At 42.1% G+C, this 27,363-nt stretch overlaps 2 protein-coding genes across 4 annotated transcripts; one reads left to right on the top strand and one right to left on the bottom strand.

Moving 5' to 3' along the window:
- Nucleotides 1–307: 307 nt before the first annotated feature.
- On the top strand, nucleotides 308–7,123 carry LOC306940999 (fibrinogen-like protein 1). Its single transcript, XM_079526303.1, has 8 exons — nucleotides 308–437; nucleotides 1,262–1,477; nucleotides 2,819–2,938; nucleotides 3,234–3,360; nucleotides 4,184–4,321; nucleotides 4,943–5,159; nucleotides 5,392–5,587; nucleotides 5,734–7,123. Exons 1-8 carry the CDS (start codon nucleotides 327–329, stop codon nucleotides 5,878–5,880), a joined length of 1,272 nt encoding a protein of 423 aa, XP_079382429.1. The 5' UTR covers nucleotides 308–326; the 3' UTR covers nucleotides 5,881–7,123.
- A 1,444-nt stretch (nucleotides 7,124–8,567) lies between these two features.
- Nucleotides 8,568–26,435, bottom strand: snx9b (sorting nexin 9b). Of its 3 annotated transcripts, XM_079526648.1 has the most exons (20): nucleotides 26,083–26,435; nucleotides 24,334–24,420; nucleotides 23,401–23,475; nucleotides 22,250–22,387; nucleotides 21,374–21,451; nucleotides 20,235–20,400; nucleotides 19,039–19,071; nucleotides 18,365–18,500; nucleotides 17,759–17,843; nucleotides 17,342–17,467; nucleotides 15,595–15,712; nucleotides 15,352–15,482; nucleotides 14,727–14,830; nucleotides 14,376–14,479; nucleotides 14,094–14,171; nucleotides 13,749–13,825; nucleotides 11,864–11,953; nucleotides 10,820–10,934; nucleotides 10,467–10,558; nucleotides 8,568–10,113 (listed from the first exon to the last, which is right to left on the bottom strand). In XM_079526648.1, the coding sequence occupies exons 1-20, from the start codon at nucleotides 26,095–26,097 to the stop codon at nucleotides 10,066–10,068; spliced, it is 1,896 nt and encodes a 631-aa protein (XP_079382774.1). In that variant the 5' UTR covers nucleotides 26,098–26,435; the 3' UTR covers nucleotides 8,568–10,065. The 3 variants fall into 3 exon arrangements, with proteins under 3 accessions (XP_079382774.1, XP_079382775.1, XP_079382776.1); XM_079526649.1 differs by lacking the exon at nucleotides 19,039–19,071; XM_079526650.1 differs by lacking the exon at nucleotides 21,374–21,451.
- Nucleotides 26,436–27,363: the final 928 nt, after the last annotated feature.

Genomic DNA, 27,363 nt, shown 5'->3' with positions numbered 1-27,363 from the left:
TCATTAGTAGTGATATACTGTACTAGATATGAGCTCAACATCCTCCCAAGATGTTTCAGACCACACTACATGCGTGTCTGTCTGTCTGTCTGTCTGTCTGTCTGTCTGTCTGTCTGTCTGTCTGTCTGTCTGTCTGTCTGTCTGTCTGTCTGTGAGAGAGAGAGAGAGAGAGAGAGAGAGAGGAGTGTTGTGTCAAAGATGTAATGAATTCAATCAGGAGACCACCGCTGTTTTCCTCCGTTTTGTTCCCAACAGGGAAAGAGAACAGAGACACACTCAACAGCGAGCAGACAGGGACAGACTGAGCAGAACCTACAGTAAACAACATGTGGTCTGCTCTGTGTGTGCTCTTGTTTGTAGCCCTGGAGGGCAGAGCAGACAACCAGTCCACTCATGACAATGGTGGGGGCTCCCAGTGTGGGGAATACACTAACCAGGTAATTCATGTAATTTTATAAACATGCCAATACACTGAAGGCTTATCTTTGAAGGACCACACTGGTGATCTGGCATGCGTAGCCCATTGACTATGACTCACTTCTTGACAGTAGATACTGCCGAATTTCCCAAAGCCTGGTTTGTTCGCCATTTCAGTACAGAATGTTGTGTTCATTTCAGTACAGTATGAAAATCAACTTGCAGAGACTTGAAAACAGCTTGAGATAGGTAATCGCGGAACGTTGGTTTCTTTACTCTGCGTCCTATAATAAAGTAGGCTACCAGTATGTGTGGCCACCTTCTTGTGCCTTGAAGACTACTATACGAGATAGGTAATCCAACAGACTACCATTATTGTGATTTTTTATGCTGAAAATGTTCCCTGGAGAAGAATATATTTATTAACTGAATTCATATATAAATGCACCATTTAACAACATAGCCTTGAATGGCTTGAATTATGTAAGGTGTTTGTTTAGTTTAGAGTCAACAAGGACATGACAGACGTGACTGATGTGGAGGGTATTGTGACTACTGCACTTCTCTCCAATAAAGAGACTGATAATTGGATATGAGGCCAATTAGAGCGCGGGACTTCAGAGGTACCGAGGAGTAGGTAGAGGGACTAAATCAGGCATAATGTGTGATCTAGCTGAGGGACACTTCTGAGATGTTTCCCCCAGCTGCACCTGCTATCAACCATTCCCATCGCGGAGGCCATTTTGCACTTGCGTCATACTGCACCATGACGTAAAATAGCTGCTATGTAATTGTGAATATGGTCATTCCAAGTTCTTTGACCACCTCTCCCCTCCTTTCACAGGTGATGGAGAATGGGATGTGTCGGCTGGTGGCCACGCTGCCACAGGTGGACGAACAGAAGTGTCCAGACATGTTCCGCTGCACCGATGAGGTGTCCTACTGGCTGCACCAGAACGAGGACCGCAAACAGCAGATCCTCACACTAAAGGAGACTATCTCTGAACTGCAGGAGGAGCTCAGGAACCACCGGCACCGCATCAGGGTTCTAGAGCTGCAGGTGGGCGATTGACATACTATACTATACTATTGACATACTATACTATACAGGGACAGTGGTGGCTCAGGGGTAGAGTGACCGGATGAACCGCAAGGTTCCCAATTTGAACCTGGGCTCCCCCAGAGTTAGCGTCGAAGTGTCCTTGAGCAAGACACTGAACCCCTAATTGCTACTGATGTGCAGGTTGGTGCCTTGCATGGTTTCCTCCGGTATCGGTGTGTGATTGTGTGTGTAAATGGGTGAATGAAATGCACAATCTCTGTAAAGCGCTATATAAAAGCACCCTTTACCATTTACTATTGACATACTATACTACTAGTACCATGCGTGAGTTATGGGAGTTGACTATAAGCTGGAATCTATAGGCAGCGACAGCAATGCCTTTCAGACAATCAGCTTGTGCCCACTTTCCCAAACAAGATAATTCAATAACAGGGAAGTAAGCAAATCCTTTTAGAATTGCAATCTGGCCTCGTAGACTGTGCTAGCAAACATATAATGCTGCTACTTTCAGGTTGCTTCACACAGTATGGCTTGGGGCAGATGGCGATATCTCACTGATATTGACCATGCCTGCACCACACTTGTTATTTTTTTTGTTTGTGTTGTGTCTGGCACGTCCTTGACCCTGGTCACTAACAGGATTAGCCTCCTGCTCTTCCACGTGTCGTGCGTCTAAGGCAGTGACCCACCACACAAAGGTTAGCGTAGCTACTGTTGGCCAGTGGCCAGAGCCAGCTGGATGGTGACATGGGGTTAATGGGTGTTTCACATGAAAACTAGGTGATCCTTCCTGTTCCAGCTTGGAATAGATCATGGACTGATGCACATCTTGAGTTTTAAGACTAGTGCCTAGTGCCTGTTCAGTACTGTATGTGGTGTGTGTGTGTGTGTGTGTGTGTATGTGTGTGTGTGTGTGTGTATGTGTGTGTGTGTGTGTGTGTGTGTGTGTGTGTGTGTGTGTGTGTGTGTGTGTGTGTGTGTGTTCACTCACAACGCGTTGTGTGTAGAGATCTGCTATTTTTGCCAAATCGATGTGTGTAGACTCAGTGACATAAGAGCGTACCAAATGTACATATACTTTAGTTTACAGGGTATATAGAGGCTTTAAGTGGTACCGAATTTGCAGCTCAACAAAAGCTAATTCCTAGTTTATGACGGAGGACAATTTCACAATACATTTTAATCTTCACGATACGATTATTGTGAGTTTTTTGTATCATGATAAACGATAATAACGATTGTCATCCCATCCCTAGTGTGTTGCAATATCTTCTCTCATTTGTGCATGCCTGGACGTGTCTGTGCATTTACATTCACTGCATTTACATTCACTGCCAGAGTGAAGAAAAGAACCATGCCAATGTGTCCGTGGAGCAGCGTTTTCATGATTTGGAAGTGCATTACGATGAAGCCAGTACTCTGCTGCACTATCAGGGCACTCTGATCCTAGACCTACAGGTATACTCTGATCCTAGACCTATACAAATATACTCTTATCCTGTGGATCTACAGGCATACTATTATCCCAAGACCTACGAATATTTAACCTGACTCCGCCAGATTGAAGACGCTTGCTTCACATGAACTTGTGAACACAATACTGCCCCATCTGGCAGAGTCATGGGTTAATAATAACGTATATTCTCATCCAACACTCAATTTTGCTCACATGTATTTCATGCAATCGATGTATAAAATTGACAGTTTTCAAAGTCAAAATGGCCTGGACTAAAGTACCTGTTTTGCTGTTTAGAACCAGGTCCATAACCTAACAGACCGGGCCGACAGAGACACAATGAATGCGGGCTGCATGACCAACGTAGTCCAGCCCAATGCTCTGGCCAATGCTCAGGAGGCGGAGGCCCTGCACCCAGGTACAGGTACACACACACACACACACACACACACACACACACACACACACACACACACACACACACACACACACACACACACACACACACACACACACACACACACACACACACACACACCAACTGCCATCAAAAACAACCTATGTCACTATGACTATGCATACCTCATGATACAAACAAGTTTACAGACATCCCAAAACAAACTGGGGTCGGGCTACTATTTAATTTGGCCTCACACCTACAACTGATCTAACCCCTGCTATGGTGGATGGCTCAGGGCAGAGGTCAGAGGACAGAGTACAGTAACTGTCTTGCAATAGGCCTGGTCTACACGATACGCGCAACACCACAAAGAATATATTTCAAAGATGTTAAAGACGTCCACAGTCACAACACCAGAGGGAGCTCCACAAATCACGTTCAACCCAGATTTGGCTCAAACAAGGGGTTAGATAAATTCTACTGCTATGCCATCAAAATGTGCAATGCCCTACCAACAGTAAAAAAAAAGTGTGAATCCTTAGACTACGCTCTAAATGAGCACTTACAGGTGGCTGAAATTCGTAACTGGTCCCTGTAAAAAAAAAGATCCAAGTCTATTACCGTAAATGTCCCTTGGGTTCAATCTTTGTAGCATTGTATTGGTATTAAACTGTACTCTTCTGTGCTTATTATTTTTTCTCCAAACTCTTAATAAAGTATTCAATCAATCAATCAATCAATCAATCAATCAATCAATCAATCAAACCTTTATCACAACTACCTTCAACCTACCAGCAGAGGGAACCAGATCTCCCTTATTTGACCTGCAATTCTATCTCTTCCTCAGAGGTTCAGCATGTGAGGAACTGCCCCATTGACTGTGCTGCTATCTACTACAATGGTCTGAGGAGATCAGGACTCTACACAGTAGTGCCGGCATTGGGGGGCATGCCTGTGGAAGTCTACTGTGATATGGACACTGATGGTGAGTTACAAACAAAATAAATAAAGTAACTGTATACACAATCACGCCAATAAGAAGATTACCGTAAGCATCAATAATTATGCTATGGTATACCATGAGATATACTGTTGTAGGCACATGACTAATGGCTAGTGATGTAGTACAGCACACCAGTGCCAATGTACATACATGTATAGTGCAGCCTACATGTGTACATACCTGTACACACACGTTACAGAAGGTAAACAAGGTGGAGGGGTTCCGTGCTATAATGCTAATTAGACGGGGAAGAAGAAGAGTGTTTCGTTTTTTAAACTTGTTTTGTGATAAGATATTTATTATTTAATAAATATGTATTAATGCTGTATATTCTCAATAAATATACTGTATATATATTGTATGTGATACTTAAAAATTGTATTATTAATGTCATCACCACCCTGTGTTATGCCAACATAATTATAATTGGATATTAGCAATATTTTTGATCTTGTAATGAATTGATAATAAAAAATCCATTATCCGCCTAACTACCTACTAAAGACATATTCTACTGCACATCTTGCCTTCATGTTGAGTGACATGTGTTCCATATTAGACACTTCCTTACCAGTGCCATGCTTTGCTGTCCTTCATGCTCAGGTGGTGGCTGGACTGTGATCCAGAGACGAGTGGACGGTTTAGTCAGCTTCGACCGACACTGGAGGGACTACAAGGAGGGATTTGGTGACCTGCACACAGAGTTCTGGCTGGGCAACGACCACATCCATGACCTGAGCACCCAAGGAGACTACAGCCTCCGTATTGACCTGGAAGACTGGAGCAACAAGCACAAACACGGTCTCTATCAGAGCTTCAGGTAGACTACCGTAATGTGTATATTTGTTTATACATTGATTAGTATTTAGGCCTTGTTCAGACTGGCAGCGCAAATCTGTTTGAACAAGGCTAAGGAATGTGATTCAAAAATGAATTGCAAAACTTTGTTTGTTTTTGTTAGACTTGGTCTGCCAGTGTGAACAGCAAAATAGCATAAAGACTCATCTTACCCACACATGTTTTTGTGTGCGTGTGTGTTCATGTGCGTACAGCGTAGAAGATGAGGACCATCAGTATCGTCTCCATGTGTCCGGTTTCAGCGGCACTGCGCAGGACTCTTTCAGCTGGTATCATGACAAGCAGGGCTTCAGCACCCCCGACAGTGGCAACATCTGTGCTGAGATCTCCCATGCTGGCTGGTGGTATAACCAATGTTTCTACGCCAACCTCAATGGAGTCTACTACAGAGTAGGCAGTTATATTAATTTAGTAGTACTAGTAGTGTTAGCATTCGTGTTCTTAGAATTTGTGTTCATATAAAATATATAATGCAAATAAAATACAAATATAATTAAATCATTATTATTAACACAATACCTGTTGTTATACTACAGGGAGGCCGCTATACCCCTAAAGGCCGGGGTCGCCTGGGTCCTGACGGGGTTGTCTGGTACTCCTGGAGAGACACAGACTATTACTCTCTGAAAAAAGTCAGCATGATGATCCGACCACAAAGATTCCGACCTCGTTTTTCTCCCTGAATCACTGTGACAATATCAATAACTATAAATTAAGACAAGAGAAATGCAATGGGACAATAGCTACATGTATGAATGACGTGGGCTGCTCAAAATGCCGATAACCATGACATGGTGCCTCTATTGTGATGTCCAGTGAAGACTGCATTTGGCGCATTTGTCTTCATGAAGCAGAACATGGATGGATGACAATACCGCTTTTATATTGAATGTACTTGGAGAACAGTTAACTTGCCACATTTAACAATACGCCCTCTACCCTTTCCATCAGGAAGTGCATCTCCAGTGCTATACGGTATTTAAACTTAAGCCAGTGGCCTCTATGCCAATTGATATTTCATATACTGTACAATGGACACATTTCCTGTCATGTATTTTTAAAAACAGCTGTAATTTTGTACCTCTATTTTGTACACTTACATTAGATTTTTTAGCAGGAAGAAAAGAGGTATAAGTGTAAGATGGGAGGACATGAACTTCAAAGCACTGAAGGGAATCGTGTCGAATTGCCGGCAGGCATAGGATATTGCTGCAGTACACGAATGCTCTTTTCTCTATTACATCGAAAGAACAATAGGCTATTATTTTAACATCCTCTGACAGTATGAAATCTATGGTCAGTTGACTGAGTGAGTGGTCAAGAGGTATTCTAAAGCCTACAATGTATTTAAGGTCAACAGTTGTGCTCCTTTTCAGTTAGACTGTAACAGGTATTTACAATCATCTTTTTTGTATCAGTTGTTCATAAAACCGTGATTTGATGACAAGAGTGTAGGTTTGAGCATTCTTGGGGATACTGAATTTCTCATTTAACCAATAACCCTGCTGTGCACTGTAGCTAATAGAACATGTGGGGCATGAGGGGTTCATGATTTTGCCATTACTTTATTTTTTATGTGCACTTTGTGTAGCCTGCTACTATACATTTCTTAAGCCAAAACGCCTCACATGTGTCTCTGCAACACCCACCTGTCTGTCCTCATTCTCCTGATAAAAAAAGATGTCTACAGACAAATCACATTTGCTCAAACAATTTTCATTTTTCTACTGTAAAATTGTTACTTCTGAGACTCGTCACTCGACCATAGCAATTGTCTTACAATGAATGTGCTGTTGGGCTACAGGCTGTGCACATTTACGGTTTTGCCAACTTTGGTTAACTAGTAATTAACTAGGAATTTATTATTTTCAGGAGCTAGCCAACTTCAACTCTTGTTTGTATTACCCACAGCTAACTTCTGTTTGTGACAATAAATCGACTGCAAACATTGAATTGCAAAGAACGGCTGGTAATTACTTGTTCATTACTTACACACAACCATTGAAGCACAAACTGTCACTAGTCCATGAGGTTGTTGTTGAAGAGTTTTCTGCGTGCGTTTCTTCTTATATGTCATGCAATGGTCTCGATTTGCCCTGGCCTGTAAATGTGACTGCCCTAATTACCCATGAAACAAAAACATATTTTCTATGCAAATCTGTCCACCAGAGGGTGCTGCAACTCAACTGTACACACCTCTAGGCTGCCAACTGTTTGTAATGTGTCAATCTGAGAACCCATCGGCAAAAAGTAACAGCGCCCTCTTTTTATTGATGCAAGTCAACAAATAGTCTGTCTCGACTCAGACACACAGTATGTGTGAGCCGAGTTTCTGTGAGTGGGCCAGTGGGAATAGTCAGTGTAACCAGAGTGGAGATTGCAGATAGGAATCCTTTGTTTCCAAGTGGATGTACAAAGTGCAAAACATTAAACTCACCAGAGGAAACTAGGCAAAGTAGCCAAGCTTGCTTCTGGTAGTACTATAGGCCTACATTTCTGGTTTTACTACTGTAGAATGCCAGTAATATTACAGTGGATTCCACAGTTCTTTACCACTATTGACATTCATGTGCCAATTTAACAGGCATGCATCTATGATGGCAAGTGGTGAGTCTAGAGTAGACCATCCAACAGCTGGACACACACATCAGGATGAAAGTATGAATATTGTAGCTTTTGTACAATTAAGGATTCAGTGCCAACTTCTTAATTAATTGTTATTGCTGGAGACCACTAATACAGCCTAAGTCTGGTGACGTGAGGTTAAATACAGGCTACTGTCTGGTGATAGACTTCACCGTACCGAGAAGTAATCCGAAAACCGCTCTCAGATGCAGATCCTGAATAAAGCGAACTTCACTCCCAGCCCTGTGTATATAACAGAATCTTATGTCTAGCCCCATGCTATTCACCAGATAGACAAATCTATCTTTTCATGAGTTCATTGAAAACATAATAATCTGGATGTAGCTGAAATGAGTGAGCTGAACCCAAGTCCATTGTCAAACTGTACTGCCCACACAGCAAAATCCTTGGTGCTAATTTAACCACATTCTTAAGAGTTCAACAATGCATGTTCTTCTATACGTTGTGTATGTTTGTATATATGCTTCACATCCAGCTGCACCTGATGGGAATGAACTCTCCTTGAAAAGGTTCTTTCACTGCCTCCTCTCAAAGTCAGCACAAACACGCCCTTTGACACGCCGCACAGGCTACCAACTCATTCTCATTCCTACTACATCTCCACATGAAATCTGCTGCAGGGAATAAGGACTCTACTGTGAGTGAGTGACCAAGTGTGTGTCTGAGACATTGAGAGAAATTGTGTAGCACACACACACACACACACACACACACACACACGAAGTCAAGTGAGTACAAATCAGTGTTTAATAAATCAAAACTGAATTTCTTTGCTCCTCTTTTTGAGTGACATTGTATTGTAAATATTTCTATACATAAAATAGTATCTCAATAACAAAAAAAAGCATGGTAGATGATCCAATAGAATATATATTTATATATATATATAGATTTGTATTTTTCAAGTGACAAGCAAACAAAGAGTGTGAGGATGAGATTCATGAGAACGATTGAAGCAGTGAAAAGCCAAGTGAAAAATGGTGGGAGAAATCTCATCACAGCTCAGTCCCAGACTCTGGACTAGCTTATTTGGTTTTTTTACTACGGTTAACGGGATTCTTAATGCTCAATTCTTCTTATTTCTAAAGTACTGACATGGACTCCTTAATTTTAAAATCAATAATCTTAATGAAAAAAAAAAGGACAGAAAGGGGTACTTCAGTTTAACTGGGTAGACCCCCTACGTTTGGCACTGACTCAAGGGAGGCATTTGTTCGCTGACCTTGTATCATGCATAAACAAGCTAGCACCAAACAGAGTATATTTCAATCTGGGCATTCACTATAATTATCCATCTTTACAGGCATCAGCAGTTTTTTTTCCCTCCGTTTTCTTTTTCTTAAAAAGTAAACAACAGCGTCATGGTATGCAGACGGGGATCCCTCCCACCTCTCCAAGAATTTAGACTTCCCCCGCGAAAAGACAAGGCACATTGAACGGAAGGCGGCTGGGCTTCCTGCTAAGGACTGAGGAGGTGAAGCCTGCAACAAGAGGTGAGGCTGGGCTTCCTGCTAAGGACTGAGGAGGTGAAGCCTGCAACAAGAGGTGAGGCACTGCCAGCAGTGTTGGGACATATTACCCACAAGCATGAGGCTTAAGTCTCTCTCTCTCTCTCTCTCTCTGCTGGGCTCTTAGTTTAAGACAACATACTATTACTTGGCCCATGTAAATGATGTGGTAATGCAGTGGTTCTCAAACTCTTTTCATTTCAAGGACCCCCATAACTCGCAGAGTAGACTCTCAGAATTACAGACCATTTGGAAGCCCCAACGGAACCATGAGGGACCCTGGACCGCACTTTGAGAACCACTGTGTTGAAGCATGAAATATTCATAACAGTTTCTTCTCTGCAAAACTCTCACTGGTGTAAAGTTACAGAATCTGTAGGATTTCCTCACACAATGCATGACAGATATGTATTTCTTTTTACTTCCTTAGTCACAACTTTGGAAACGGGACACATTACATTACTTTCCCCTCTGATTATCAAGCACCTGTGCCCAAACTGTTACTTTTGTTTCTCACATGTATTCATAAGCTAATGAAATCATCCTCAAACACATGTGGGCATGAGTTGGGAAAGCAGCTCAAAGGGTGATTAAAAGAGAGAGTGAGGGAGAAATTAAAACAGAGTGAGGGAGAAAAATAGGTTAAAGTTCAAAGGAGGGAAGTGAGACGGAGCAAGAGAGATGGTTTGGATGCTGAACTGGCAGCTGCATCTCTTACATTGTAGTAAACTGACTGTGTGCTTGTCTCAGTTTTTCAGCAATCTGGAGAATAGGGAGAGAAGGAAAATACTGTAAAATGATGTTGGGAGAACCCATGAAGAACCATTTTCTTGTTATGTAGATAATATCTCAAAATAACATTGGCATTCTCCAACCCAAGGCCCTTCAACCCTGGTCCTTGTGGATCCCTAGTACAGCTGCTTGTCTATATCCTACCAGGAAATGAATTGCATTATTTCAACCAATACCTGACTAAACTACTGAACAAGGACATCAGTACAATATACTGAACTTTATGTTAGGCCAAATGGTTGCCTGAGGACCAGAGTTGAAAATGCATGCCCTGCACAACAAATAATACATGTTGAAAGAAATAATAAAAAAATAAACATTACTGTTTCATAAAACTTGACTTGCTCCTCCAAGTACTGTTGCATGACCCTGTTGTAGTCATAGATACGGTTGCTATGGAAATGGTTCATCTCAGCTGTGAGGTGGGGGAGAAAAAAATGTACATCCACTTAGCTTAAAAAATATCATAATAAAAGTTTTAAAAAAGCACTATTGTCTGACACACATTTCTATTATCTTGACATCAAAAGTTCTACGTTTAAATATGTGGTCGGTGGCACAAAACTGCTTTTTCCTGCTTAACAATCATTCAAGGATAAATTAAATATCAGATAGAATATCTTTTAATATTTTTAGAGAATGAAACGCCACAACTATAGCATATTCAGTGTGATACCTTGTAGTGCATATGACATGACGCTGACACGTTTAGCCATGGTGACTTTGTCCTGAGGGGAGATTTTACTGGTCGCCACCAACTTGTCACCTTCCTTCACCTTCTCTATGCCTGCCTGGAAGCAATGGAAGCACACAAGTTCTTAAAACATATATACTTTGTTGACTAGCATGGCTCTGAGCCTTGGCCCCCTTCCTTCCCCCCCCCCCACCCTCTACTTTTTTGCAGAGCCTGGGGGTCGATGGGCATGGTTGAGTCCTACGTCAGACTGCGAGACCCTGCCTAGACCCTACCAGCACTGGAGAGCTAGCAAGTAGCAACATGCTAGCAAAACAGTAACATTAAAAGTTGTTTTAATAATCAAATCTGTCCTTAACCCAAAAAGTAAACCCACGGGAGACATCACACCTAGTTAGTGTGGTTGCCCTAACAACAGGGCAACCAGACTATTGTTATTGTAAATGAGCGATACTTTGGCATGCCAATTGTCGCACGCACTTGAGCCATATGTCAAATCGACCGGCTTCATCGGGAATCGTGAGCTTGTATTTTGCTAAGAGATATGTTGTATAGTTTAATTGATATTAATTAATTAGTTCTCCAAGTTTTGGGCCAGAGAGGCAAAATCTCATCAAATGGTGGTCCATGGCTCAACTGCTGAATAAATTATTTGGTTGTCCCAGCTGTCTTTTGGCTTGTTAAGTCATTTCTGTCTGTCCCGTCTGGTTTGTCCCTTTGCTTTCCTTAATATGAACGCGCGCTCGGAGACCGAGCTTGCTGAAGTGGGCACTGCTTCAACCACGCCCATCGACCCCCAGGGTCTGCAAAAAAGGGAGTCCCCCACTCTACACCAGACCGGTCGGTCTCAGATCGGTAAACCAATATTCTTCAGCGGTTGCTCCTTGCACGCCCACCCCTCTAGACCAGAAAGCAGGCTGGCTAGGCCAGGCTACTATAAGTCTAATGCAAGACTTTAAGTAGTGTATATTTCTTCTTTGGGAGCTGGTAATGTATTTGTGCTGGAGACATTGGTAGCTGAGGTACCTTATGAACTCCAATGGTGTCCGGGAAGCATCCAAGGAGACCCTTATATTCATTGTTGGTTTCCATGAGGAAGTGAAGGTCTTTCCTAGGCTGCACACGCACACGCACACACGCACACACACGCACACACACACACACACAATAAGTAAAACATTCCATTTTAAGGCATATGGCTGTAAAATGCAGACAATCCAATCATGGCACAGGAAACAGGAAACTACACTCAGACATGAATACAGTAAGAATGACCACAATAAGTGAAATTAATCTGTCATCACTGGAGATATTTTTGCAGAACAGCGATAAATAAAGCTTAGCACCACAGTCTGATGTATGCAACGGCAATCTGCAATTATATATTATATATTACGGTGAATTAAAGTTTAAACCATGTGTGACTGCTACTGTCATGATAACGTCTGCATTGTTGCATGGAAATGCTTCATGCTAATGCTTCCATGAGACAGCAAAACATAACTAGCCGAGTATCTAGACTGGTGCACCACATCACCCAAATGGATGCTAAGCTACTACAGCCAACCAAACTAGGGGCAGAAGTGGTCCAAAGGAAAAGGGTTTGGCAAGAGAAGAACAACGTCTGGAACAGCACATGCTTACCAGATGAATCCTCCTTGTGGTTGCTGCTCAGACATCAAATAAAAAGAGGGCCCGGGTTTGATATCGTTACATACCACACAAACCAGATTCCCACATTCACACTAGATACTCAGGGAAGCTTATTCAACAACAGAAATACATATCAAACTTTGACCCACTTATGATTGTCACTGATAGTCTGCCCTCCCTTGACCTCTTCCCTTTTAAGATAACGAACACAATTCACTAACAGGACGCCAAGGTAAATGGGTCAACACAAAACAACAAACAGGATGTAAACATTACAAAGTGTGAAGGGTTCAGGAAATGTTCATAGATATTCAGGAAGTAGCATCATAGAGTGCAAGTACAGAGCCGGGGTAGAAAATGAACACCAGCTAAATCGAGCGACGGTCAAGGAGCCACAAATAGAGAGTTTTAAGACCTCTGAGACATCAGGATGTAACACAAAGGGACAGGATGTTTCTCTCCATTTCGTCCCTTTATGAATGTGCGAAACATTCAAGGATGTTGCAAGTCAAAAAGGAGTTTGGCACAACTTAATACAAATGAGAAACAAATTTTGCCGAATCAGCCGTACAGTAGCAACTGTTTCATCATTGTGTGACACGGAACACAACTTGATATTGAAAGAAATACTCTTATAACAACAGAAAATTGATAACAAAGTTTCAAATTAACAGCTATAGGTGTGAAATAAATCGAGATTGAGCAACTGCAACTGGCTGATTTCACACATAAAACTTTGTTTTTGGTTGAACTGAAAATGGGGAAATGGAAAGTATTTTCACTTTTTCAGACCCTCTACTATAGGCAGGAAGGAAGTAGGCGTGACCACCGACCAGTGGTAAACATTTAGCTGCAAAATGTGTACTGTGTACCGTGTGTGTGGTTGTGCGTGTGTGTGCAGTGATATGGGTGTCATGGGAGACATATCGCTGTATTATAGGTATAATAAGGATAAATAAATTGTGAATTTGTCAAAATAGCAATAAGAATTGAGGACAAGTCTGTCCCTTTAACCCGTTAAAACCAGGAAAGCATCAGTGTCATTTTGGATTTTAGCGTTGGCAATTCAAAAATAGCAGATAATCAAACTCACAGCCTGTCACTTTGTGACACCCTGCGAGTTTGTACATTTGCTATTTTTGATCACTTTTGGAAAATCTTGCAAGTGTGAGTGAGAGCTACTGATTTAGAAGGTGCTTGTAGAATCGGCCTCACTTAAATGGTTAAGCAGCAGCGAGGTCAGAGTCAGAGTACGAACCTGCTCTGACACCATCTCAGCTATGTCTTCGTATGTCTTTCCTGCTGCTGTCATGGCATCAGTCAGGGTAGCCTCTCCTGCAGCAGGAAGCGATACAACATTTACAAATGACAATGATGTGGACAATGATTTCACACGATATCTGTGTTCTGTGTTGTAAAACATACTGTACATTATCCCCACGGGACAACGAAAGCTCAGATTTAAACTACCAACTGATTTGATATGAATTGATTGATTAGACCTAAAGTGTTCCACCTGGGAAACTAAAGAGTTGGTTCAGAATTTGGCCTAATACCATCATAATAAAGGCTGACACCAAACATTTCAATCCAACCGCAGTACCTTGGTATCCACTGCTGCTGAAGACAGACGAGAGATTTTGGAAGGCTTTGCCGATTCTCTGGTATTCTTTGGGCAACGCTGGGAAGGTGAAATGAAAACACATATGCAGGCACACACAAAAAACACAAGTAAGTTCTCATCGAAAGAGTTTCCTTGAGTTGCCAAAACACAAGGTGAAACGTATTGAACCACACTTCATATCGTATAAATAATAATTAACGGTGCAGGCAGAGCCTGGGTGTGGTCTCTACATAGCAAAGTCTCAGTGGAGTGTGTACATACGTCCTGTACATCTTTTCCAGTGCTCCTGGCCCACTGTGAGGATCTCCTTGACTCCATCATCCATAGCTTTGGTAAACCTACTGAACTGCTCGCACTTCTGTTCCCTGTGGGGTGTGCGCAACACACACACACACACACACACACACACACACACACACACACACACACACACACACACACACACACACACACACACACACACACACACACACACACACACACACACACACACACACACACACACACACACACACACACACACACACACACACACACACACACTTTAAAAGATTTTCAACACATACATTTGCTTTTCTTCGTCGTTTATAACTCTGTGCAGTGTTAACTCACACTTCTACAAGGTCCAGATCTGGGCCTTCTGGCTCTATAGTTGAGAAGACCATCACTCCCACAGTCTCGTCCTTCTCTGCTTTTCTCTTCCCCAGCTTCCAGTCCTGAGTCAGTGCATCATTCAGTGTTATCAAACTCAACTAATGAAAGATAATACCATCCTGCTTAAACTCAAGTAATGACAGATTAACCACTCAGCGCATATTGATAAGTCGATTCTAAGAAAATAATCCTGTGTATGCATTTCCTTGCACTCGGTGTAAAGAATCAAGAATAAAGAGAGTTTATTTGTCACTCACTCATACTCAAATGATACTATTAACCGGCCGAAGTGATGCAAGTTACAGTACACCATTGGCCGTTGCTCTTTCAAAATAATTTGCCATGAATCATGCATACAGGCTATGAGATGTAGTCTATCCTAACAAGTACAGTACTACAGAGTACCTGAAAGGACTTTACAGGCCCACCTTTATCAAAGGAAACAAACAACCACCCCTGTCCTTAAGCCCTCAATCAGGTGAGAAAAAACTCTCATGGATCTAATTTAGCCGTTTTCCCTCTCATTTAAGCACTCATCAGTTAAAGAAATAGAAGGTGGAAACGTACTGGAAACACTCCATACCTTTTCATCTTTATATGTCAGGAAGAGCTGAAATACGTCACTGTTTGAGAGAACGGGGTGCCTGCACATCCTGGTCATCCAACCCTGCAACCGCTCCATACGCATTTTTATGAATTCCTCCTCAAAACGCCCTGGTATGGAGGAAGGTAGGGAAGGGTTAAGGAGACCAGAAAGCTCATCTCTTTACTAACAGCAGGAAAGTGTTTAGCATGGTTGATGGATATCAGAGGCCCCGTGTCTTACCTGTTACCTGCTTGTCTGGTAAGGAAGGAATGGGGATGGCCGACCCAAACTTGTACAGGAGCCTCTCGTACAACCAATCAAAATGCTTGTATCTGTGATTGACGGGTCTGTTTGTGGTCTGAAAGCAAATAAGCGGAGGGGTTATAATGCTATACAAGTTGCAATGTGTAGTCTTCAAAATGCTATTACATTTAAATTGATTCAAATTAAAGTTCTAAAAAGGATCTAACAGACAATTCATACCAGAAGCATCAACGCTAGTCCATAATGTTAAAATGCAATAAATTGGGCATGTCTGAAGTTAAAACACAGCCTGCCAACGTGTGTATCTGCTGTCTAGGTGAAGAAACGGACTGTACGATGAAGTAGCAAATTGTGAAAACAAAGATTTAGATGTAAATTAATCAATATTGAGCAACTACATGCCCTATTTATAGGTGGCAACAAACAAGCAAACAACCGTTGCTGTGAGAGACCAGCAACGGTTGACTCTACTTCTACACTGCACCTGTCTTATCTGGGCAGAGCGGAGGTGTGAGGCCCAGGAGAATTGCAACCAGATCTGTCCCTGCTCCCAATACTGGGAATATTATTTATGTATGTACTGTACGCCAGCCTGTAAAATAATATTTGCTATTTTTGCAGCAATTTGTTTCTGTCCATTTCAAGTAGTGTCGTGTGTGACTATATAGTCCGCACCGTGACCACAGTGAGAGCTGTCTATGCTCTTTGCCTGGGCAGAGCAGCAGGTCTGACTCCCAGCACCACAGCTGAAAAATGACACTAGCAATTTGTATAATCTTAATAAATAAGTATAAACAAACTGCTTTACAAGAACAATGTTGGTGTAACAAATAGATTCACTGAGAAATATATATTTTGTATGCACCGATTAACAACATCATTTGTGCCCAAGACGTCCACAGACATCCTAGGAACTATCCCATGCAGTGCCCAGGACGTCTGTACATGTCTTTTTTGGGGGGGAAATTGGATGGGCACCCCACGTCGCTATTTTGAAAGAATGAAAGGGCACATAATGTTAAATAGAGTATTCCCTGGTTTTAATGCGGTGCAAGGCGGCAAACAGGGAGGAAATATTTTGTCCCTGGTGAGGGAGGAAATGGGGAAGAGGGGGGCTAGGATTCTTTGGACGATAATGCAACAGCAACAAAGTGAAACTACACTTTTTGCTGTCAAGCCTCCAGACTTGTCTAAACTTGATGCTCATTCAAAATATGCCATTGTCGTGAGACTCATCATGAGTCGTTATGCTGCTGTTGTGAAGTACTGAGGTTTAAGCTTTTATGATACCACAAAGACATGAGGCTCACATAAATAACAATAACAAATGCACACAACGCTTATGTATCTACGCTTGTGAGATATGCTTGATCATGTCATTTTGACATTGACTGATTGCATAGGGCCTGTAAATGGAAACAAGACCGCAAGGACTTTTTTTGGTGCTATCCCTTTTGGATTAAAAGCTTGACTGTACTCTGTTGCTGTTTTTTACATTTCTGTCTAATAAACTATTAAATCAATCGAACAAAAAAGTATTTGATGGTGACCATGACCATTAATCCTCTCTTTGGGGCAGACTACTGATCTTCATCATCATTAGTTTGCGTGCGTGTGCGCACGCGCACGTGCACACGCACGCGCACACGCACACGCACACGCACACGTACACGTTGTTGGCAAGGCAACAACACCAGTGTAGAAGAGGTTGTTTGATACTCACATTAGGTATAACTTGGTACTCGATGTAGCTCTTCAGCCCGTACAATTTGGTGCCTTTCTTTGGGTCGGCCACCACACAATCCAGCTGGGTGTCTGGGTAGGACCACACTGGACCAACCTCTCCCGTCTGAACAGATGAGGTTGAATTTAGAATGAAACAACTCAACATTAAAAAAAAAAGCATGTATAAATATTTGTACACTAAAGGTCCCTGCACACTGGACGCATTTTCAGATTTTTAGCTGCGTTTTTCCGAAAAACGCGTCCAGTGTGCAACCACCTTAAGAGTAAAATCAACACTGAGGATTTGACTGTGTAGCATAATAATCAGAACCGAATACTCATTAGACACTGTCGACAATATAAAAATTAAAATGCAGCCAAAATCAAGCACTTAATATCTGAGGTGTAGACGTACATAGATGGGTAACTTTTCTTTGCCCTTCACCAGCTGCTTGCACAGGAGGTAGAGCTCTGGTCCTGATTTGGAGAAACCTGGAAACCTGCACAAAGACAATCAACAAGTTCAAGAATTAACACTTTTTAACAGTTACATATTAGTGGAGGGAAACCAGTTTCTTCGGCATGCCTCAACCCATCTTCTTACACAAAGCTGAACAGGGAAATGTTCAATGGGACATGAATGATGGCTTCAAGCTAAGTAGTTTTATAGTATTTGTCATTCAGCTATACAGGTATAAATACAGATACGCACAATGAGGCATTTCTTCAAGTTCAGTGTCTACAACAATAATAGTGATTAACCCACTCAGTGCTTAAACGAGAACATCTAGTGAATAGCTACTGTACCCTACTGTGCCAAAACGAGATTATGAGATTTTATTAAAATTGGATTTTTTATATTATTTTTTATATATTATTATTTTTATAATGTTTTTGCATCCGACGTGCACGTGACGCCACACGCTTATTTGGCGAGCAGAAGTAGCTCGTTCTGAGCGAGTCTCCTCCCTGTGCCCGTCCCCAATAATAGCCTACTGAAGAGGCTGAATTCAACTCTTACTTGTAGGTTTTCATGGATGTTCCAGCAGCTCCACCTCTCTGCATGGCGCCGGCCTCCCCAGACTCCGACTCACCATAACCTCCAGAGGCCGACTTGGAATCGTCCCACTCATCGTCCCACTCGTCGAACTCTGCACCTACCGTAGGGTCACGCACGCATAGGCTGTCACCATCGTGAAATTTCACTTGACGATCAATTGTCACACAAATAATTGTTGTAATCTTGTTTTTAGCATTGATTTTAGCATTTATCGAATATGTATAAATAAAAACCTCTGTTTGGCTTCATAACCAAAAATAACAATTATGCAAAATAATTGTGATTATCTCACATAACTGCGATTAGGCGATTATGTAATAATTGTGCCTAATGCAAACACACACTTTTTGAATTTTCGAAACACTAGGCACAGAAGTAAAGGTCTAACACACAGGTCGAGCATTAAAAGAAAACACAGCATACATGCATTATTATGATACAATCATATTAAATGAGTTAAAATCTACTTAAATGTCATTAATAACAATGTACACTCCAGATTTTTCATACACATGCTTTTAAGCATATAAAACATTTCCTGAAAGCCCATGCTAGTTTCTTTCAATCTATATTCAGTTAAGTCCATAAGCGCAGGCATTAGCAACACTCCCAGCAGGCAATGCACTGGGTACTACCTGTTTCAACAAGGTAGGGATATGGATAGATGTCTTTGGGGAGGGGAGAAAAGAAAGGGAAATCAGTATTTTCCCCAGTCATTTCTCTTAATGAAATAACAGCTGTAATGAATAAAAGCGAGTAGTGTTTCCCTTTGACTCATGCAGCATGAGGCCAACTTTTCCATATTGTGGGGAAAACAGAACCCTGTCTCGATTTCGGCTTCCAAATGCTGAATCATCCCCAAAATAGAGCCTGAGGCCAGAGCGACTGAGCAGAACCACATCTGGTGACTTCCAACAGATTCCAACTCTGAACGGTCCAGCAGTGTCAAATAATTTAGTATTTAAACCTTCTGAAGAGAAGGTTTAAACTGCCTGCAGTAGCAGGTAGTAAATATTTACATCATCAGGACAGTTCAGATATTGTAGTACAGTAAGTAGAGCCAGACCAATATTATCAAGGTATCTGCTTATTGCATATTTTTATACTGTATGTTGTACGATATCAAAACTTTTTTGCTGTGAATAATGGCAGCACTGAAGTCATTGAAAAATTGACCCATTATTTTCCAATATAAGCCTGACAATTATCATGTACTGTAAGCCATATTTCAGTGAAAATAGGCGATCTAAGCTACAATGCATTATTCAGAGTAAATCAATATGGGAATTCATCATTGTCGGGTATCTTACAATAAATGCACCATGTCTCTGCTCTCTGTACGTGTGTACGTCTGTAATCCACATAACTCGAGAACTGTTCGCGCCACCGACTTCAAATTTGCCACAGGCATTCCACACCAACACAGGGAGTGCAGTGCCCAGCTGCCTTAAGTCGGTCGGATACATGGTTGTCCAGAACCGCCACAAAAGGATCTGGTCACAGTGGTCAGGCTCTGCCAGTGACCTAATGAGCCTAAACCCTCACACCTGTACAATTCCCAGCCTCTGCCTCAGTCAATTGATTGCCATGGCAACCCCACACTTGCCATTTGATTACTTAACCAGTCCACTTTTTACAGTCAATGTGTGGAGAATGTCTGTGTGGAGAATGTCAGTTTGCACCCCAGACATTCTCCACACATTATCCACAGCCGACCCCCCAACCCCCCATACATTCCTGATTTTCATTGTTCCCAACTTGCATCGTTCCCAAGTAGGCCGGTGGCCACAGGTCTAGTTGTTCAAATTGTAAAAGGTACAGTCCCGCTTACCTGGGCCCTGATAGGCTTGAGGGTGACTCTGTGCACCAGAGCTCCAGGGATTAGCAGCAGCAGTGTTCCCAGTCTGAGTGCCCTCTGGCTTGGAGGCCCAGTTGTTGGAGGAGCCTCCGGTGGCATCAGAGTTAAACACCGACCATGGGTCATTACCGTTACTAGTCTGGTGAGCGGAGAGAAGAGGAGAATGTAAATAAAGAAGAAAGTCATTGAGTGAGGAAGTAGTAGGAAGAAAGAAAAGAGACAGACAGAATCAGAGCGAGAGAGACAGGTGTAGGGTTTGTCTGAGGATACGCCAGCAGTGCTCTATTAATCATGCGTTTAATGAAAACCTGGCCTGTAAGGCAAGATATATAGTACTGTACTCATCGCAGTTGTGGACTGAAATAAAATCCTGCTCAACACAGGCAATAATTTAGCCACGTCATTCCCATACAAAGAGAACAATGATGCATCTGCATGCCATATACAGGGGAAGGCATCCAACATGCTGTAAACCTTAAAGAATGGGTCTATGTATGTGCACATACAAAAAAAAGCAGAAAGGCATGTCCAAATTAACATTCTGGTTTCAGCTATACATTAAAACCCAGCAGATGTTTAACAAAGAAAGCTCTCACACACACACACACACACACACACACACACACACACACACACACACACACACACACACACACACACACACACACACACACACACACACACACACACACACACACACACACACACACACACACACACACACACAACAACACAATAGTCACTTATATTTTGACACTTTGATTGTGATCATTTAGCATTTCAATATAAATTTACATTTGACTAATCAAATTTGAATGTCAATTTCATTAACTGTAGAGTGCATGTCAATCAGTCAGTGATCTAGAATATATTTGTGTTTTTGTGAGTGCATTGGTACTGATACATTCATCTGAGGAGCGTGAGAGAGATAAATGGATGTGTGTAATTGTCACAGGGAGCGGTGACCTGGGAGGTCAGATCATGCATTTCTGCAGGCTGCAGAATACGGTGGCAAATTTTTCAGAACGATCAGAGGTTGGGAGGGATATGGGGCAGATTGGGGGTGTGGGAGGTTGACTCATGCCAGTGGGTAGACTCATGCCCCCGGTTACCTCGTCGGGGGATGGGAAGGAGGGGGGTGCCGGGGTGTCAGGGGTGTCCGGCTGGGGACTCAATTCCCCAGCATCCACCTTGAGGTGAGGGGGAAAGAAGGTGTCATCATCATAAAGTCTATGTAGCATGTAGTGACGGGTTACGCTTATGTGGAGAGGGCCAAAGGTGTGTGTGTATGTACGGAGGGGGGAGAGAGATAAACGGAGACAGAAACACAGATTGAGCAAAAGAGACATGGTGAGAAGTTTCACCACCTCGACCCACCCACTACTACTGTTCCACCATTTAGTTTCAACAGAACCAAACCTCTGTGCCGTCATTATATCCTTTTGTTGCACTATTTGCAGAATTGCAGTTATAAATGACTTGACCATGCAGAATATCCACCACGCCACCTGGTTGCACTTCTGCATCTCAGGGGCCCTCGCAGGGCTAAAAGTATGTACGTGTACGTAAAACGTCTTAGTCATCCATCATTTCTGCTATCTTCACCAGGCTTATACAGTAACTCCATCACTCACGACTAGCTAGCAGCAACACCAACAAACAGTGTAAATGCAACACAGAGAGATGCCTAACACTGTAATGTACGTTTTGCATTTACATAGCACACATTTTTCTCTTTCCAAGAAAATCTGTTCAATAATTTGAATACATGGTTACAACCTGATAATTTAGTATCATTAATGTATCAAATGATGTCAATTGCTGTCCTCAGTAATAGTGAAAAATATGCATTTAATTTATGAACCCATACCATACCATGCTTAAGTGGGTCTGGTATGAGCATAAAAGGGGGGCATTGCGGTTTTGAGGTCAGCCCGCTTGGTTTGGTGAAATATACAGGTCAGGTACCATCATGGTATGTGTGTTACCTGGTTCTGTGCAGGTGCAGGTGCAGGGGCGAATGCATCAAAGAAGGACAGGTCTGGAGCAACTGCATTTCCTACACTTGGAGTTGGAGCACCTGCTGCTGTTGTGGCTGCAACTCCTGAGGAGGATGGCTTTCTAAGCTGCAGATGGGGTGACAATGAAGGAGGAGAGACAGACAGAGAGCGAGAACAAAAAAACAGGCCCATTAAAAGAACAAACGCATATATTCCACTGACGTGACATCTAATGACTTTTAAAGACACATTCCTCCGGGGTTAAGTGACAAAATGTGATCTGAGCTTGGTATGTACTGGACTCCAAGTGGGTCTCTCACTTTTTTTAGAACAATTCCAATTTAACTGAATGTAAGAAATCGCTTTAGAGTATCAAGACACTGCACGTGCACATAGTTCTGAGGCGACCAACACAGACTAATTCCACATCTTTCTCAGTATCGGTTTTATTAACTTTATTAACTACTTGAAAGAGTGATTTAGTGTGGCCTCTGCCCTGATGTTTTTTTAATTCTACAAAGTACATAATGTGATCACCAGTTGTCAATAGACGTGAGGATCTGCACGGATCGGATAGGAACACAGTCAGGGGCAATTGTAGAGGTAACTACAAGTCAGAGACGTACATGAATGCATGTATGCACACATACGCACAAACTCTCTAATACATGTTAAGTTTTGTTAGTGTGCTTTGGCTGCAGTGCTCTGTAGTGTTTGGAGTCAGGCTAAACTGTTTAACAGACTTTATCTTTTTTGGCGAACATCCCCGCCCTCTTTCTGTCTCTTACTTGCTGTAGCTGTACATGGCTACTGAGTGAATCACCACCACCATGTTGCCATTACCACTACACGAGGGGAAACCCACACATTCTTATAGTGTGAATTCAGCAGAACTTTCAACGAGTCACATCCTTAAATCAAATTCAGCAGAACTCTAAAGGAGTCACATCCTGCTAGGTTCAAACAAAAACATTAGATTCAGCACCAAATGTGGAGATTATAGGCTCTTGTTTTATTCATTCATTCAGACGTTTGAATGCATACAGTATGCACTACTGTATCCAGATCAGCATCTATTATTTAAGTGAAAAGAGCAATGTACAATACAGTACAATGTTGCAAGTGATTCACTCCCTCACCTCAATGTAGTCCTCTGGCACAAGACCAACTTCCCCTCTGGAATTCTGTGCTTCCACCCAGCCACCTCCAATGCTCTGAAAGGAGACACGGGCCGTAAGACAAACTGTGATTGGCTATGGGAGATGCCGAACAGTGTAGCTTTAAGATAAGGTAGCCTGTGATTGGCTCTGGAAGACAAACACAAGTCACTGCACCAACGCCAACGAGGACAAACACTTGCACATAGATGGGACTTGGTGCACAAAGACACTCCTACTTCCTGATAAGTTGGCTGAGAACAGATTTCGGAAGAATATTTGAGCTAGTCAGCACACAACGAGTGACCTTTGAACTCTTTAACATGACATCATGTTTACTCACTCTCTTTTCATTGATTTTCTTCTGCCTCTGCCTGTGAAATTTTATTTGCATGTGATCATGTAAGTAAGTTGGTTTCACAGAACACTGTGCTGTCAAAGCATAAACTTAATATAACTGAGCTAGATAACTCAGAGCCATAGAGTAAGACAGTTACGACAACTCCGTTCACTTCAGGGGGCCTGGCTCTTCTACATAGACTTCTATTGGTTTGTCCCTTTAAAAGGGACAACCAGAAGTTTAGGGAATGCATTGGAGTCTATGGGCTCATGCGAGTACATGAACCACATGACCAGGCTGTTTTCTGCCCCCTCAATGTCGTAACTCTGTCTTAAGGCTCATACATAGTCTGGATTTTCGGTGGTTAGGTGACCACCGAACTACAACATGACGCCACGAGCCGCGGTGAAGAGAAAACCAGCTCACCACCGGAGCGGTGGTCACCTCACCACCGAAAATCCAGACTATGAATAGGCCTTTACTCTATGGCTCTGAAATAACTGAGCTAATGAGAAACACTGAGAATTTGCATATTGTGTCTACTACTGTATGGTAATGAATACATGTTTGTTTACCTCATTGGTGATAGTGACTGTCTCGCCTTCTTTGACTGTCAGCTCATTGTTTCCAGCTTCGGCAGTGAAGTCATACAAAACCTGCGCCTAAATGAGTAAAACAAATAATCAGAATAAAGTGTCAAGACGTCACACAATAACACCAGACCGGGAGCGCCATACCTGGCTGTGACTGACACACACACACACACACACACACACACACTCACACACACACTTTTATTGTGTTATTGAGTATATAGCCAAATTAAACAGGTCAAACTAGTTCTTCTAGACCTGTTTTGCTGACTCAAAACAGGCTGGTGATGCTATACACTGACAACAAGGTATGATCCACCACCTTTGCCTTAGTAGTCGGCTTTAATAGGTAAGTCAAGGCAAGTTTATTTGCCTATCACATTTCATACACAGGGCAATTCAAAGTGCTCTACACATAAAAAGGCCTTAGTTTAATTGTTATTACTCAAGCCCGAAGTCTTGTCATAGTGTCCCAGTCATATCAGTAGTTTACTTGGTTCCCTGAGCAACATAAACATGCATAGCCTACATTACATTAAACAAAACCACAAACAAAGGGGTACAACACACACATGCGCACGCCACGCGCATACTGTACATACACACACACACACTTTAAGTTTAATTAAACAATGTTCTATGTAATACCAATCATGAAAAAAACAATGTTCTATGTGGATAATAATCAGATCACATTCACAACCAGCTAGTAGTGCTATATTTTCACTTGAAGTCTGTTTGTGGAACACTCAAGCTAAGTGGTCTGTGTATAGTGTATACCCGCCGTTCAGTGAGGCACTGCACTCCTCACAACAGTGTAGAATTCACAGCACTAGTGTATCTTCCATAAAATTCATCCTGTCTATTAGCTGCCTCTCTGAATAGAGGCTCTATTTTAAACTCAGCCAACCGCTCCCATGGGTCCAGGAAGATGGGAGGCTTTCATGCAGCCAGGGACCCAAAGAAGTCCATGTGAACTTATTAGTGGGCAATGTAAGTTGTACTAGGTCAGTCAATGACTCATGATTGAATGATATTGTATGTTTTTAGCCCTAGACTGTGTGTGTGTGTGTGTGTGTGTGTGTGTGTGTGTGTGTGTGTGTGTGTGTGTGTGTGTGTGTGTGTGTGTGTGTGGACCACTCTAATGTACATTATATTTTAAGCCTGAGGACTTTTTCCCCTTCTATTTACATTTCATGTTTTGCGTTTTGACACAATGCTAACTGGTAAAATACTTTTAAGAGCCATGAACCCAACGACTCGTGCACTGTCAGTGATCATGTCAGTAATGATAATTTACTGTATAATCAGACTTTTGCGGTCACAAACACATGCCTGCATGCATTGCATATAGGCTATGCCTACATTTCCCAGCATTCCACAGAAGAGAAATGACCCGCTCTGAAGGGGTGGTAAAATGTCACAAGACACTTTAATGAGACAGATTTTCCGTGTTAAAAGGGAAAACATTCTCCGTCTATGTTAAATTACTATTAGAAACCTCCCTTACTTACTTCCAAAACAGAGCATTAATACGTTTTCGGGTCTTGAATGAGGGAGGCATAGATATAGCCTACACTACACCGGAAGATAGTTTAAAGAGTTATTAATACGAACAGTGCGCCAGGCTAAACAGTACGTCTCAGTTAAAACTGTAGCCTGCTTATCCCGATGACGAGAGATCAGATCACCAAATGGTGTTGACAACACAGAATAAACGGCAAAACATACCTTGGTTGTTGCCATTGTCGGAGCGTTGATCAATCATTACAAAACAGGGCCCGTGTGTTGCAAAATTCCAAACCCTCAGCTGGACATTTCCCCGCTGGCGTCAACTTAAAACGAAACGAAAAAACAATTTCTTCTTGGGGAGGAAAGTCGTCGCTCGATCGTCGCCAGGCACCAATTTTAATACATCACTGAATACCGTTCCGTTTGCCCTTTAACCTGAAAACCAGGTAGAAGCTCAGCGAGAGAAGTTCTATTAAATGAACTGTACTACTGAACTCCACAGACTAGTGGCATAGTGAGTGTGTCAGTGTGAGCTACACGGGGAGCAAAACCGGAAAGCTAGCTAACCTCTGTCCAATGCCCCCCAGACATGACCAGTTGAAAGTTGTAGGCTAGTTTAATAATACTATTATTAATAATAATAATAATAACAATCAATAAATAACGAAAATGACAATAGTAGTATTATTATTATTAATAATAATAATATTTAATAATAAATAAATATTGAATTCCTTATTTTTGGGCTACTTTGAAGACTATAGGAATTCCTAGTCTGAAATGTAATGTATGAAATTAAGCCCACTTCCAGCTGTTTAATAGATTGTACGAGTTTGTATCTCAGAACCAGTCAGGTGTCGATTATTGATGTTTCGAGGGATGTGTCTCTTGTATATTTTTGACAGTAAGTTTTGACAGCTGACACCTGAGTCGAAGAGAGTGACACAAAACGAAATACTATATAGGCAGAAGTCGTCCTCTGCTGGAATAAATGTAACATTACACCAAAGGAGCCAACAGCAGCACTTTGGGCTTTGGCCGTCTGCGAGGGGCGGGACCATGATGCAAGAGTCCATTTAGCTGGGGAGGGGACCCCCTGGAAACCCATCCATCCCTCTACCTCTCTCCATCTAATTCCTCTCCCTCTAACCTCAACCTTTCTCTCATATACACACGTATAGAAATATTCTATTTATGACATTGTGTGCTGGATAGAAACTCAAACAAACGATTTAGAACAGTACGATACGTTCATGGCCTTTTTCACCATTTGATTAATTGAACATGGTGGACCCTCTTGTAAACAAGTGTAATGCTTAATTGGGTCGTCCACTCACAGTTAACAGTCTTTGTATTGAGTTTGTGCTTGAAATGTACTGTAATTCTTTAATTAAATATTTCAATCAATCAATCAATCAAAACCATCATTACATCTGCATTCCTTTGAAATAGTAGTTGCTTTGTAGACCCCAAGTAGCACATCACCCCCTGTTAAGATCA

This window comes from Electrona antarctica, assembly GCF_951216825.1.
Source record: "Electrona antarctica genome assembly, chromosome: 17".
NCBI classification, from domain to species: Eukaryota; Metazoa; Chordata; class Actinopteri; order Myctophiformes; family Myctophidae; genus Electrona; species Electrona antarctica.
The sequence above is the reverse complement of the archived record's forward strand: the minus strand, read 5'-3'. Positions and strand labels throughout refer to the sequence as shown.

What these genes read in the sequence shown, in the direction of transcription:
- LOC306940999 (XM_079526303.1), top strand. Translation starts at nt 327, where the DNA reads ATGTGGTCTGCTCTGTGTGTGCTCTTGTTTGTAGCCCTGGAGGGCAGA. An exon ending in GTGGGGAATACACTAACCAG is followed by an intron (nt 438 to 1,261) that starts GTAATTCATGTA and finishes CTCCTTTCACAG; the next exon opens with GTGATGGAGAATGGGATGTG. An exon ending in CTCTGATCCTAGACCTACAG is followed by an intron (nt 2,939 to 3,233) that starts GTATACTCTGAT and finishes TTTGCTGTTTAG; the next exon opens with AACCAGGTCCATAACCTAAC.
- snx9b (XM_079526648.1), bottom strand. An exon ending in AGTACCAAGTTATACCTAAT is followed by an intron (nt 15,713 to 17,341) that starts GTGAGTATCAAA and finishes ATTTGCTTTCAG; the next exon opens with ACCACAAACAGACCCGTCAA. An exon ending in CTGAGATGGTGTCAGAGCAG is followed by an intron (nt 11,954 to 13,748) that starts GTTCGTACTCTG and finishes GTGCGTGTGCAG; the next exon opens with CCTAGGAAAGACCTTCACTT.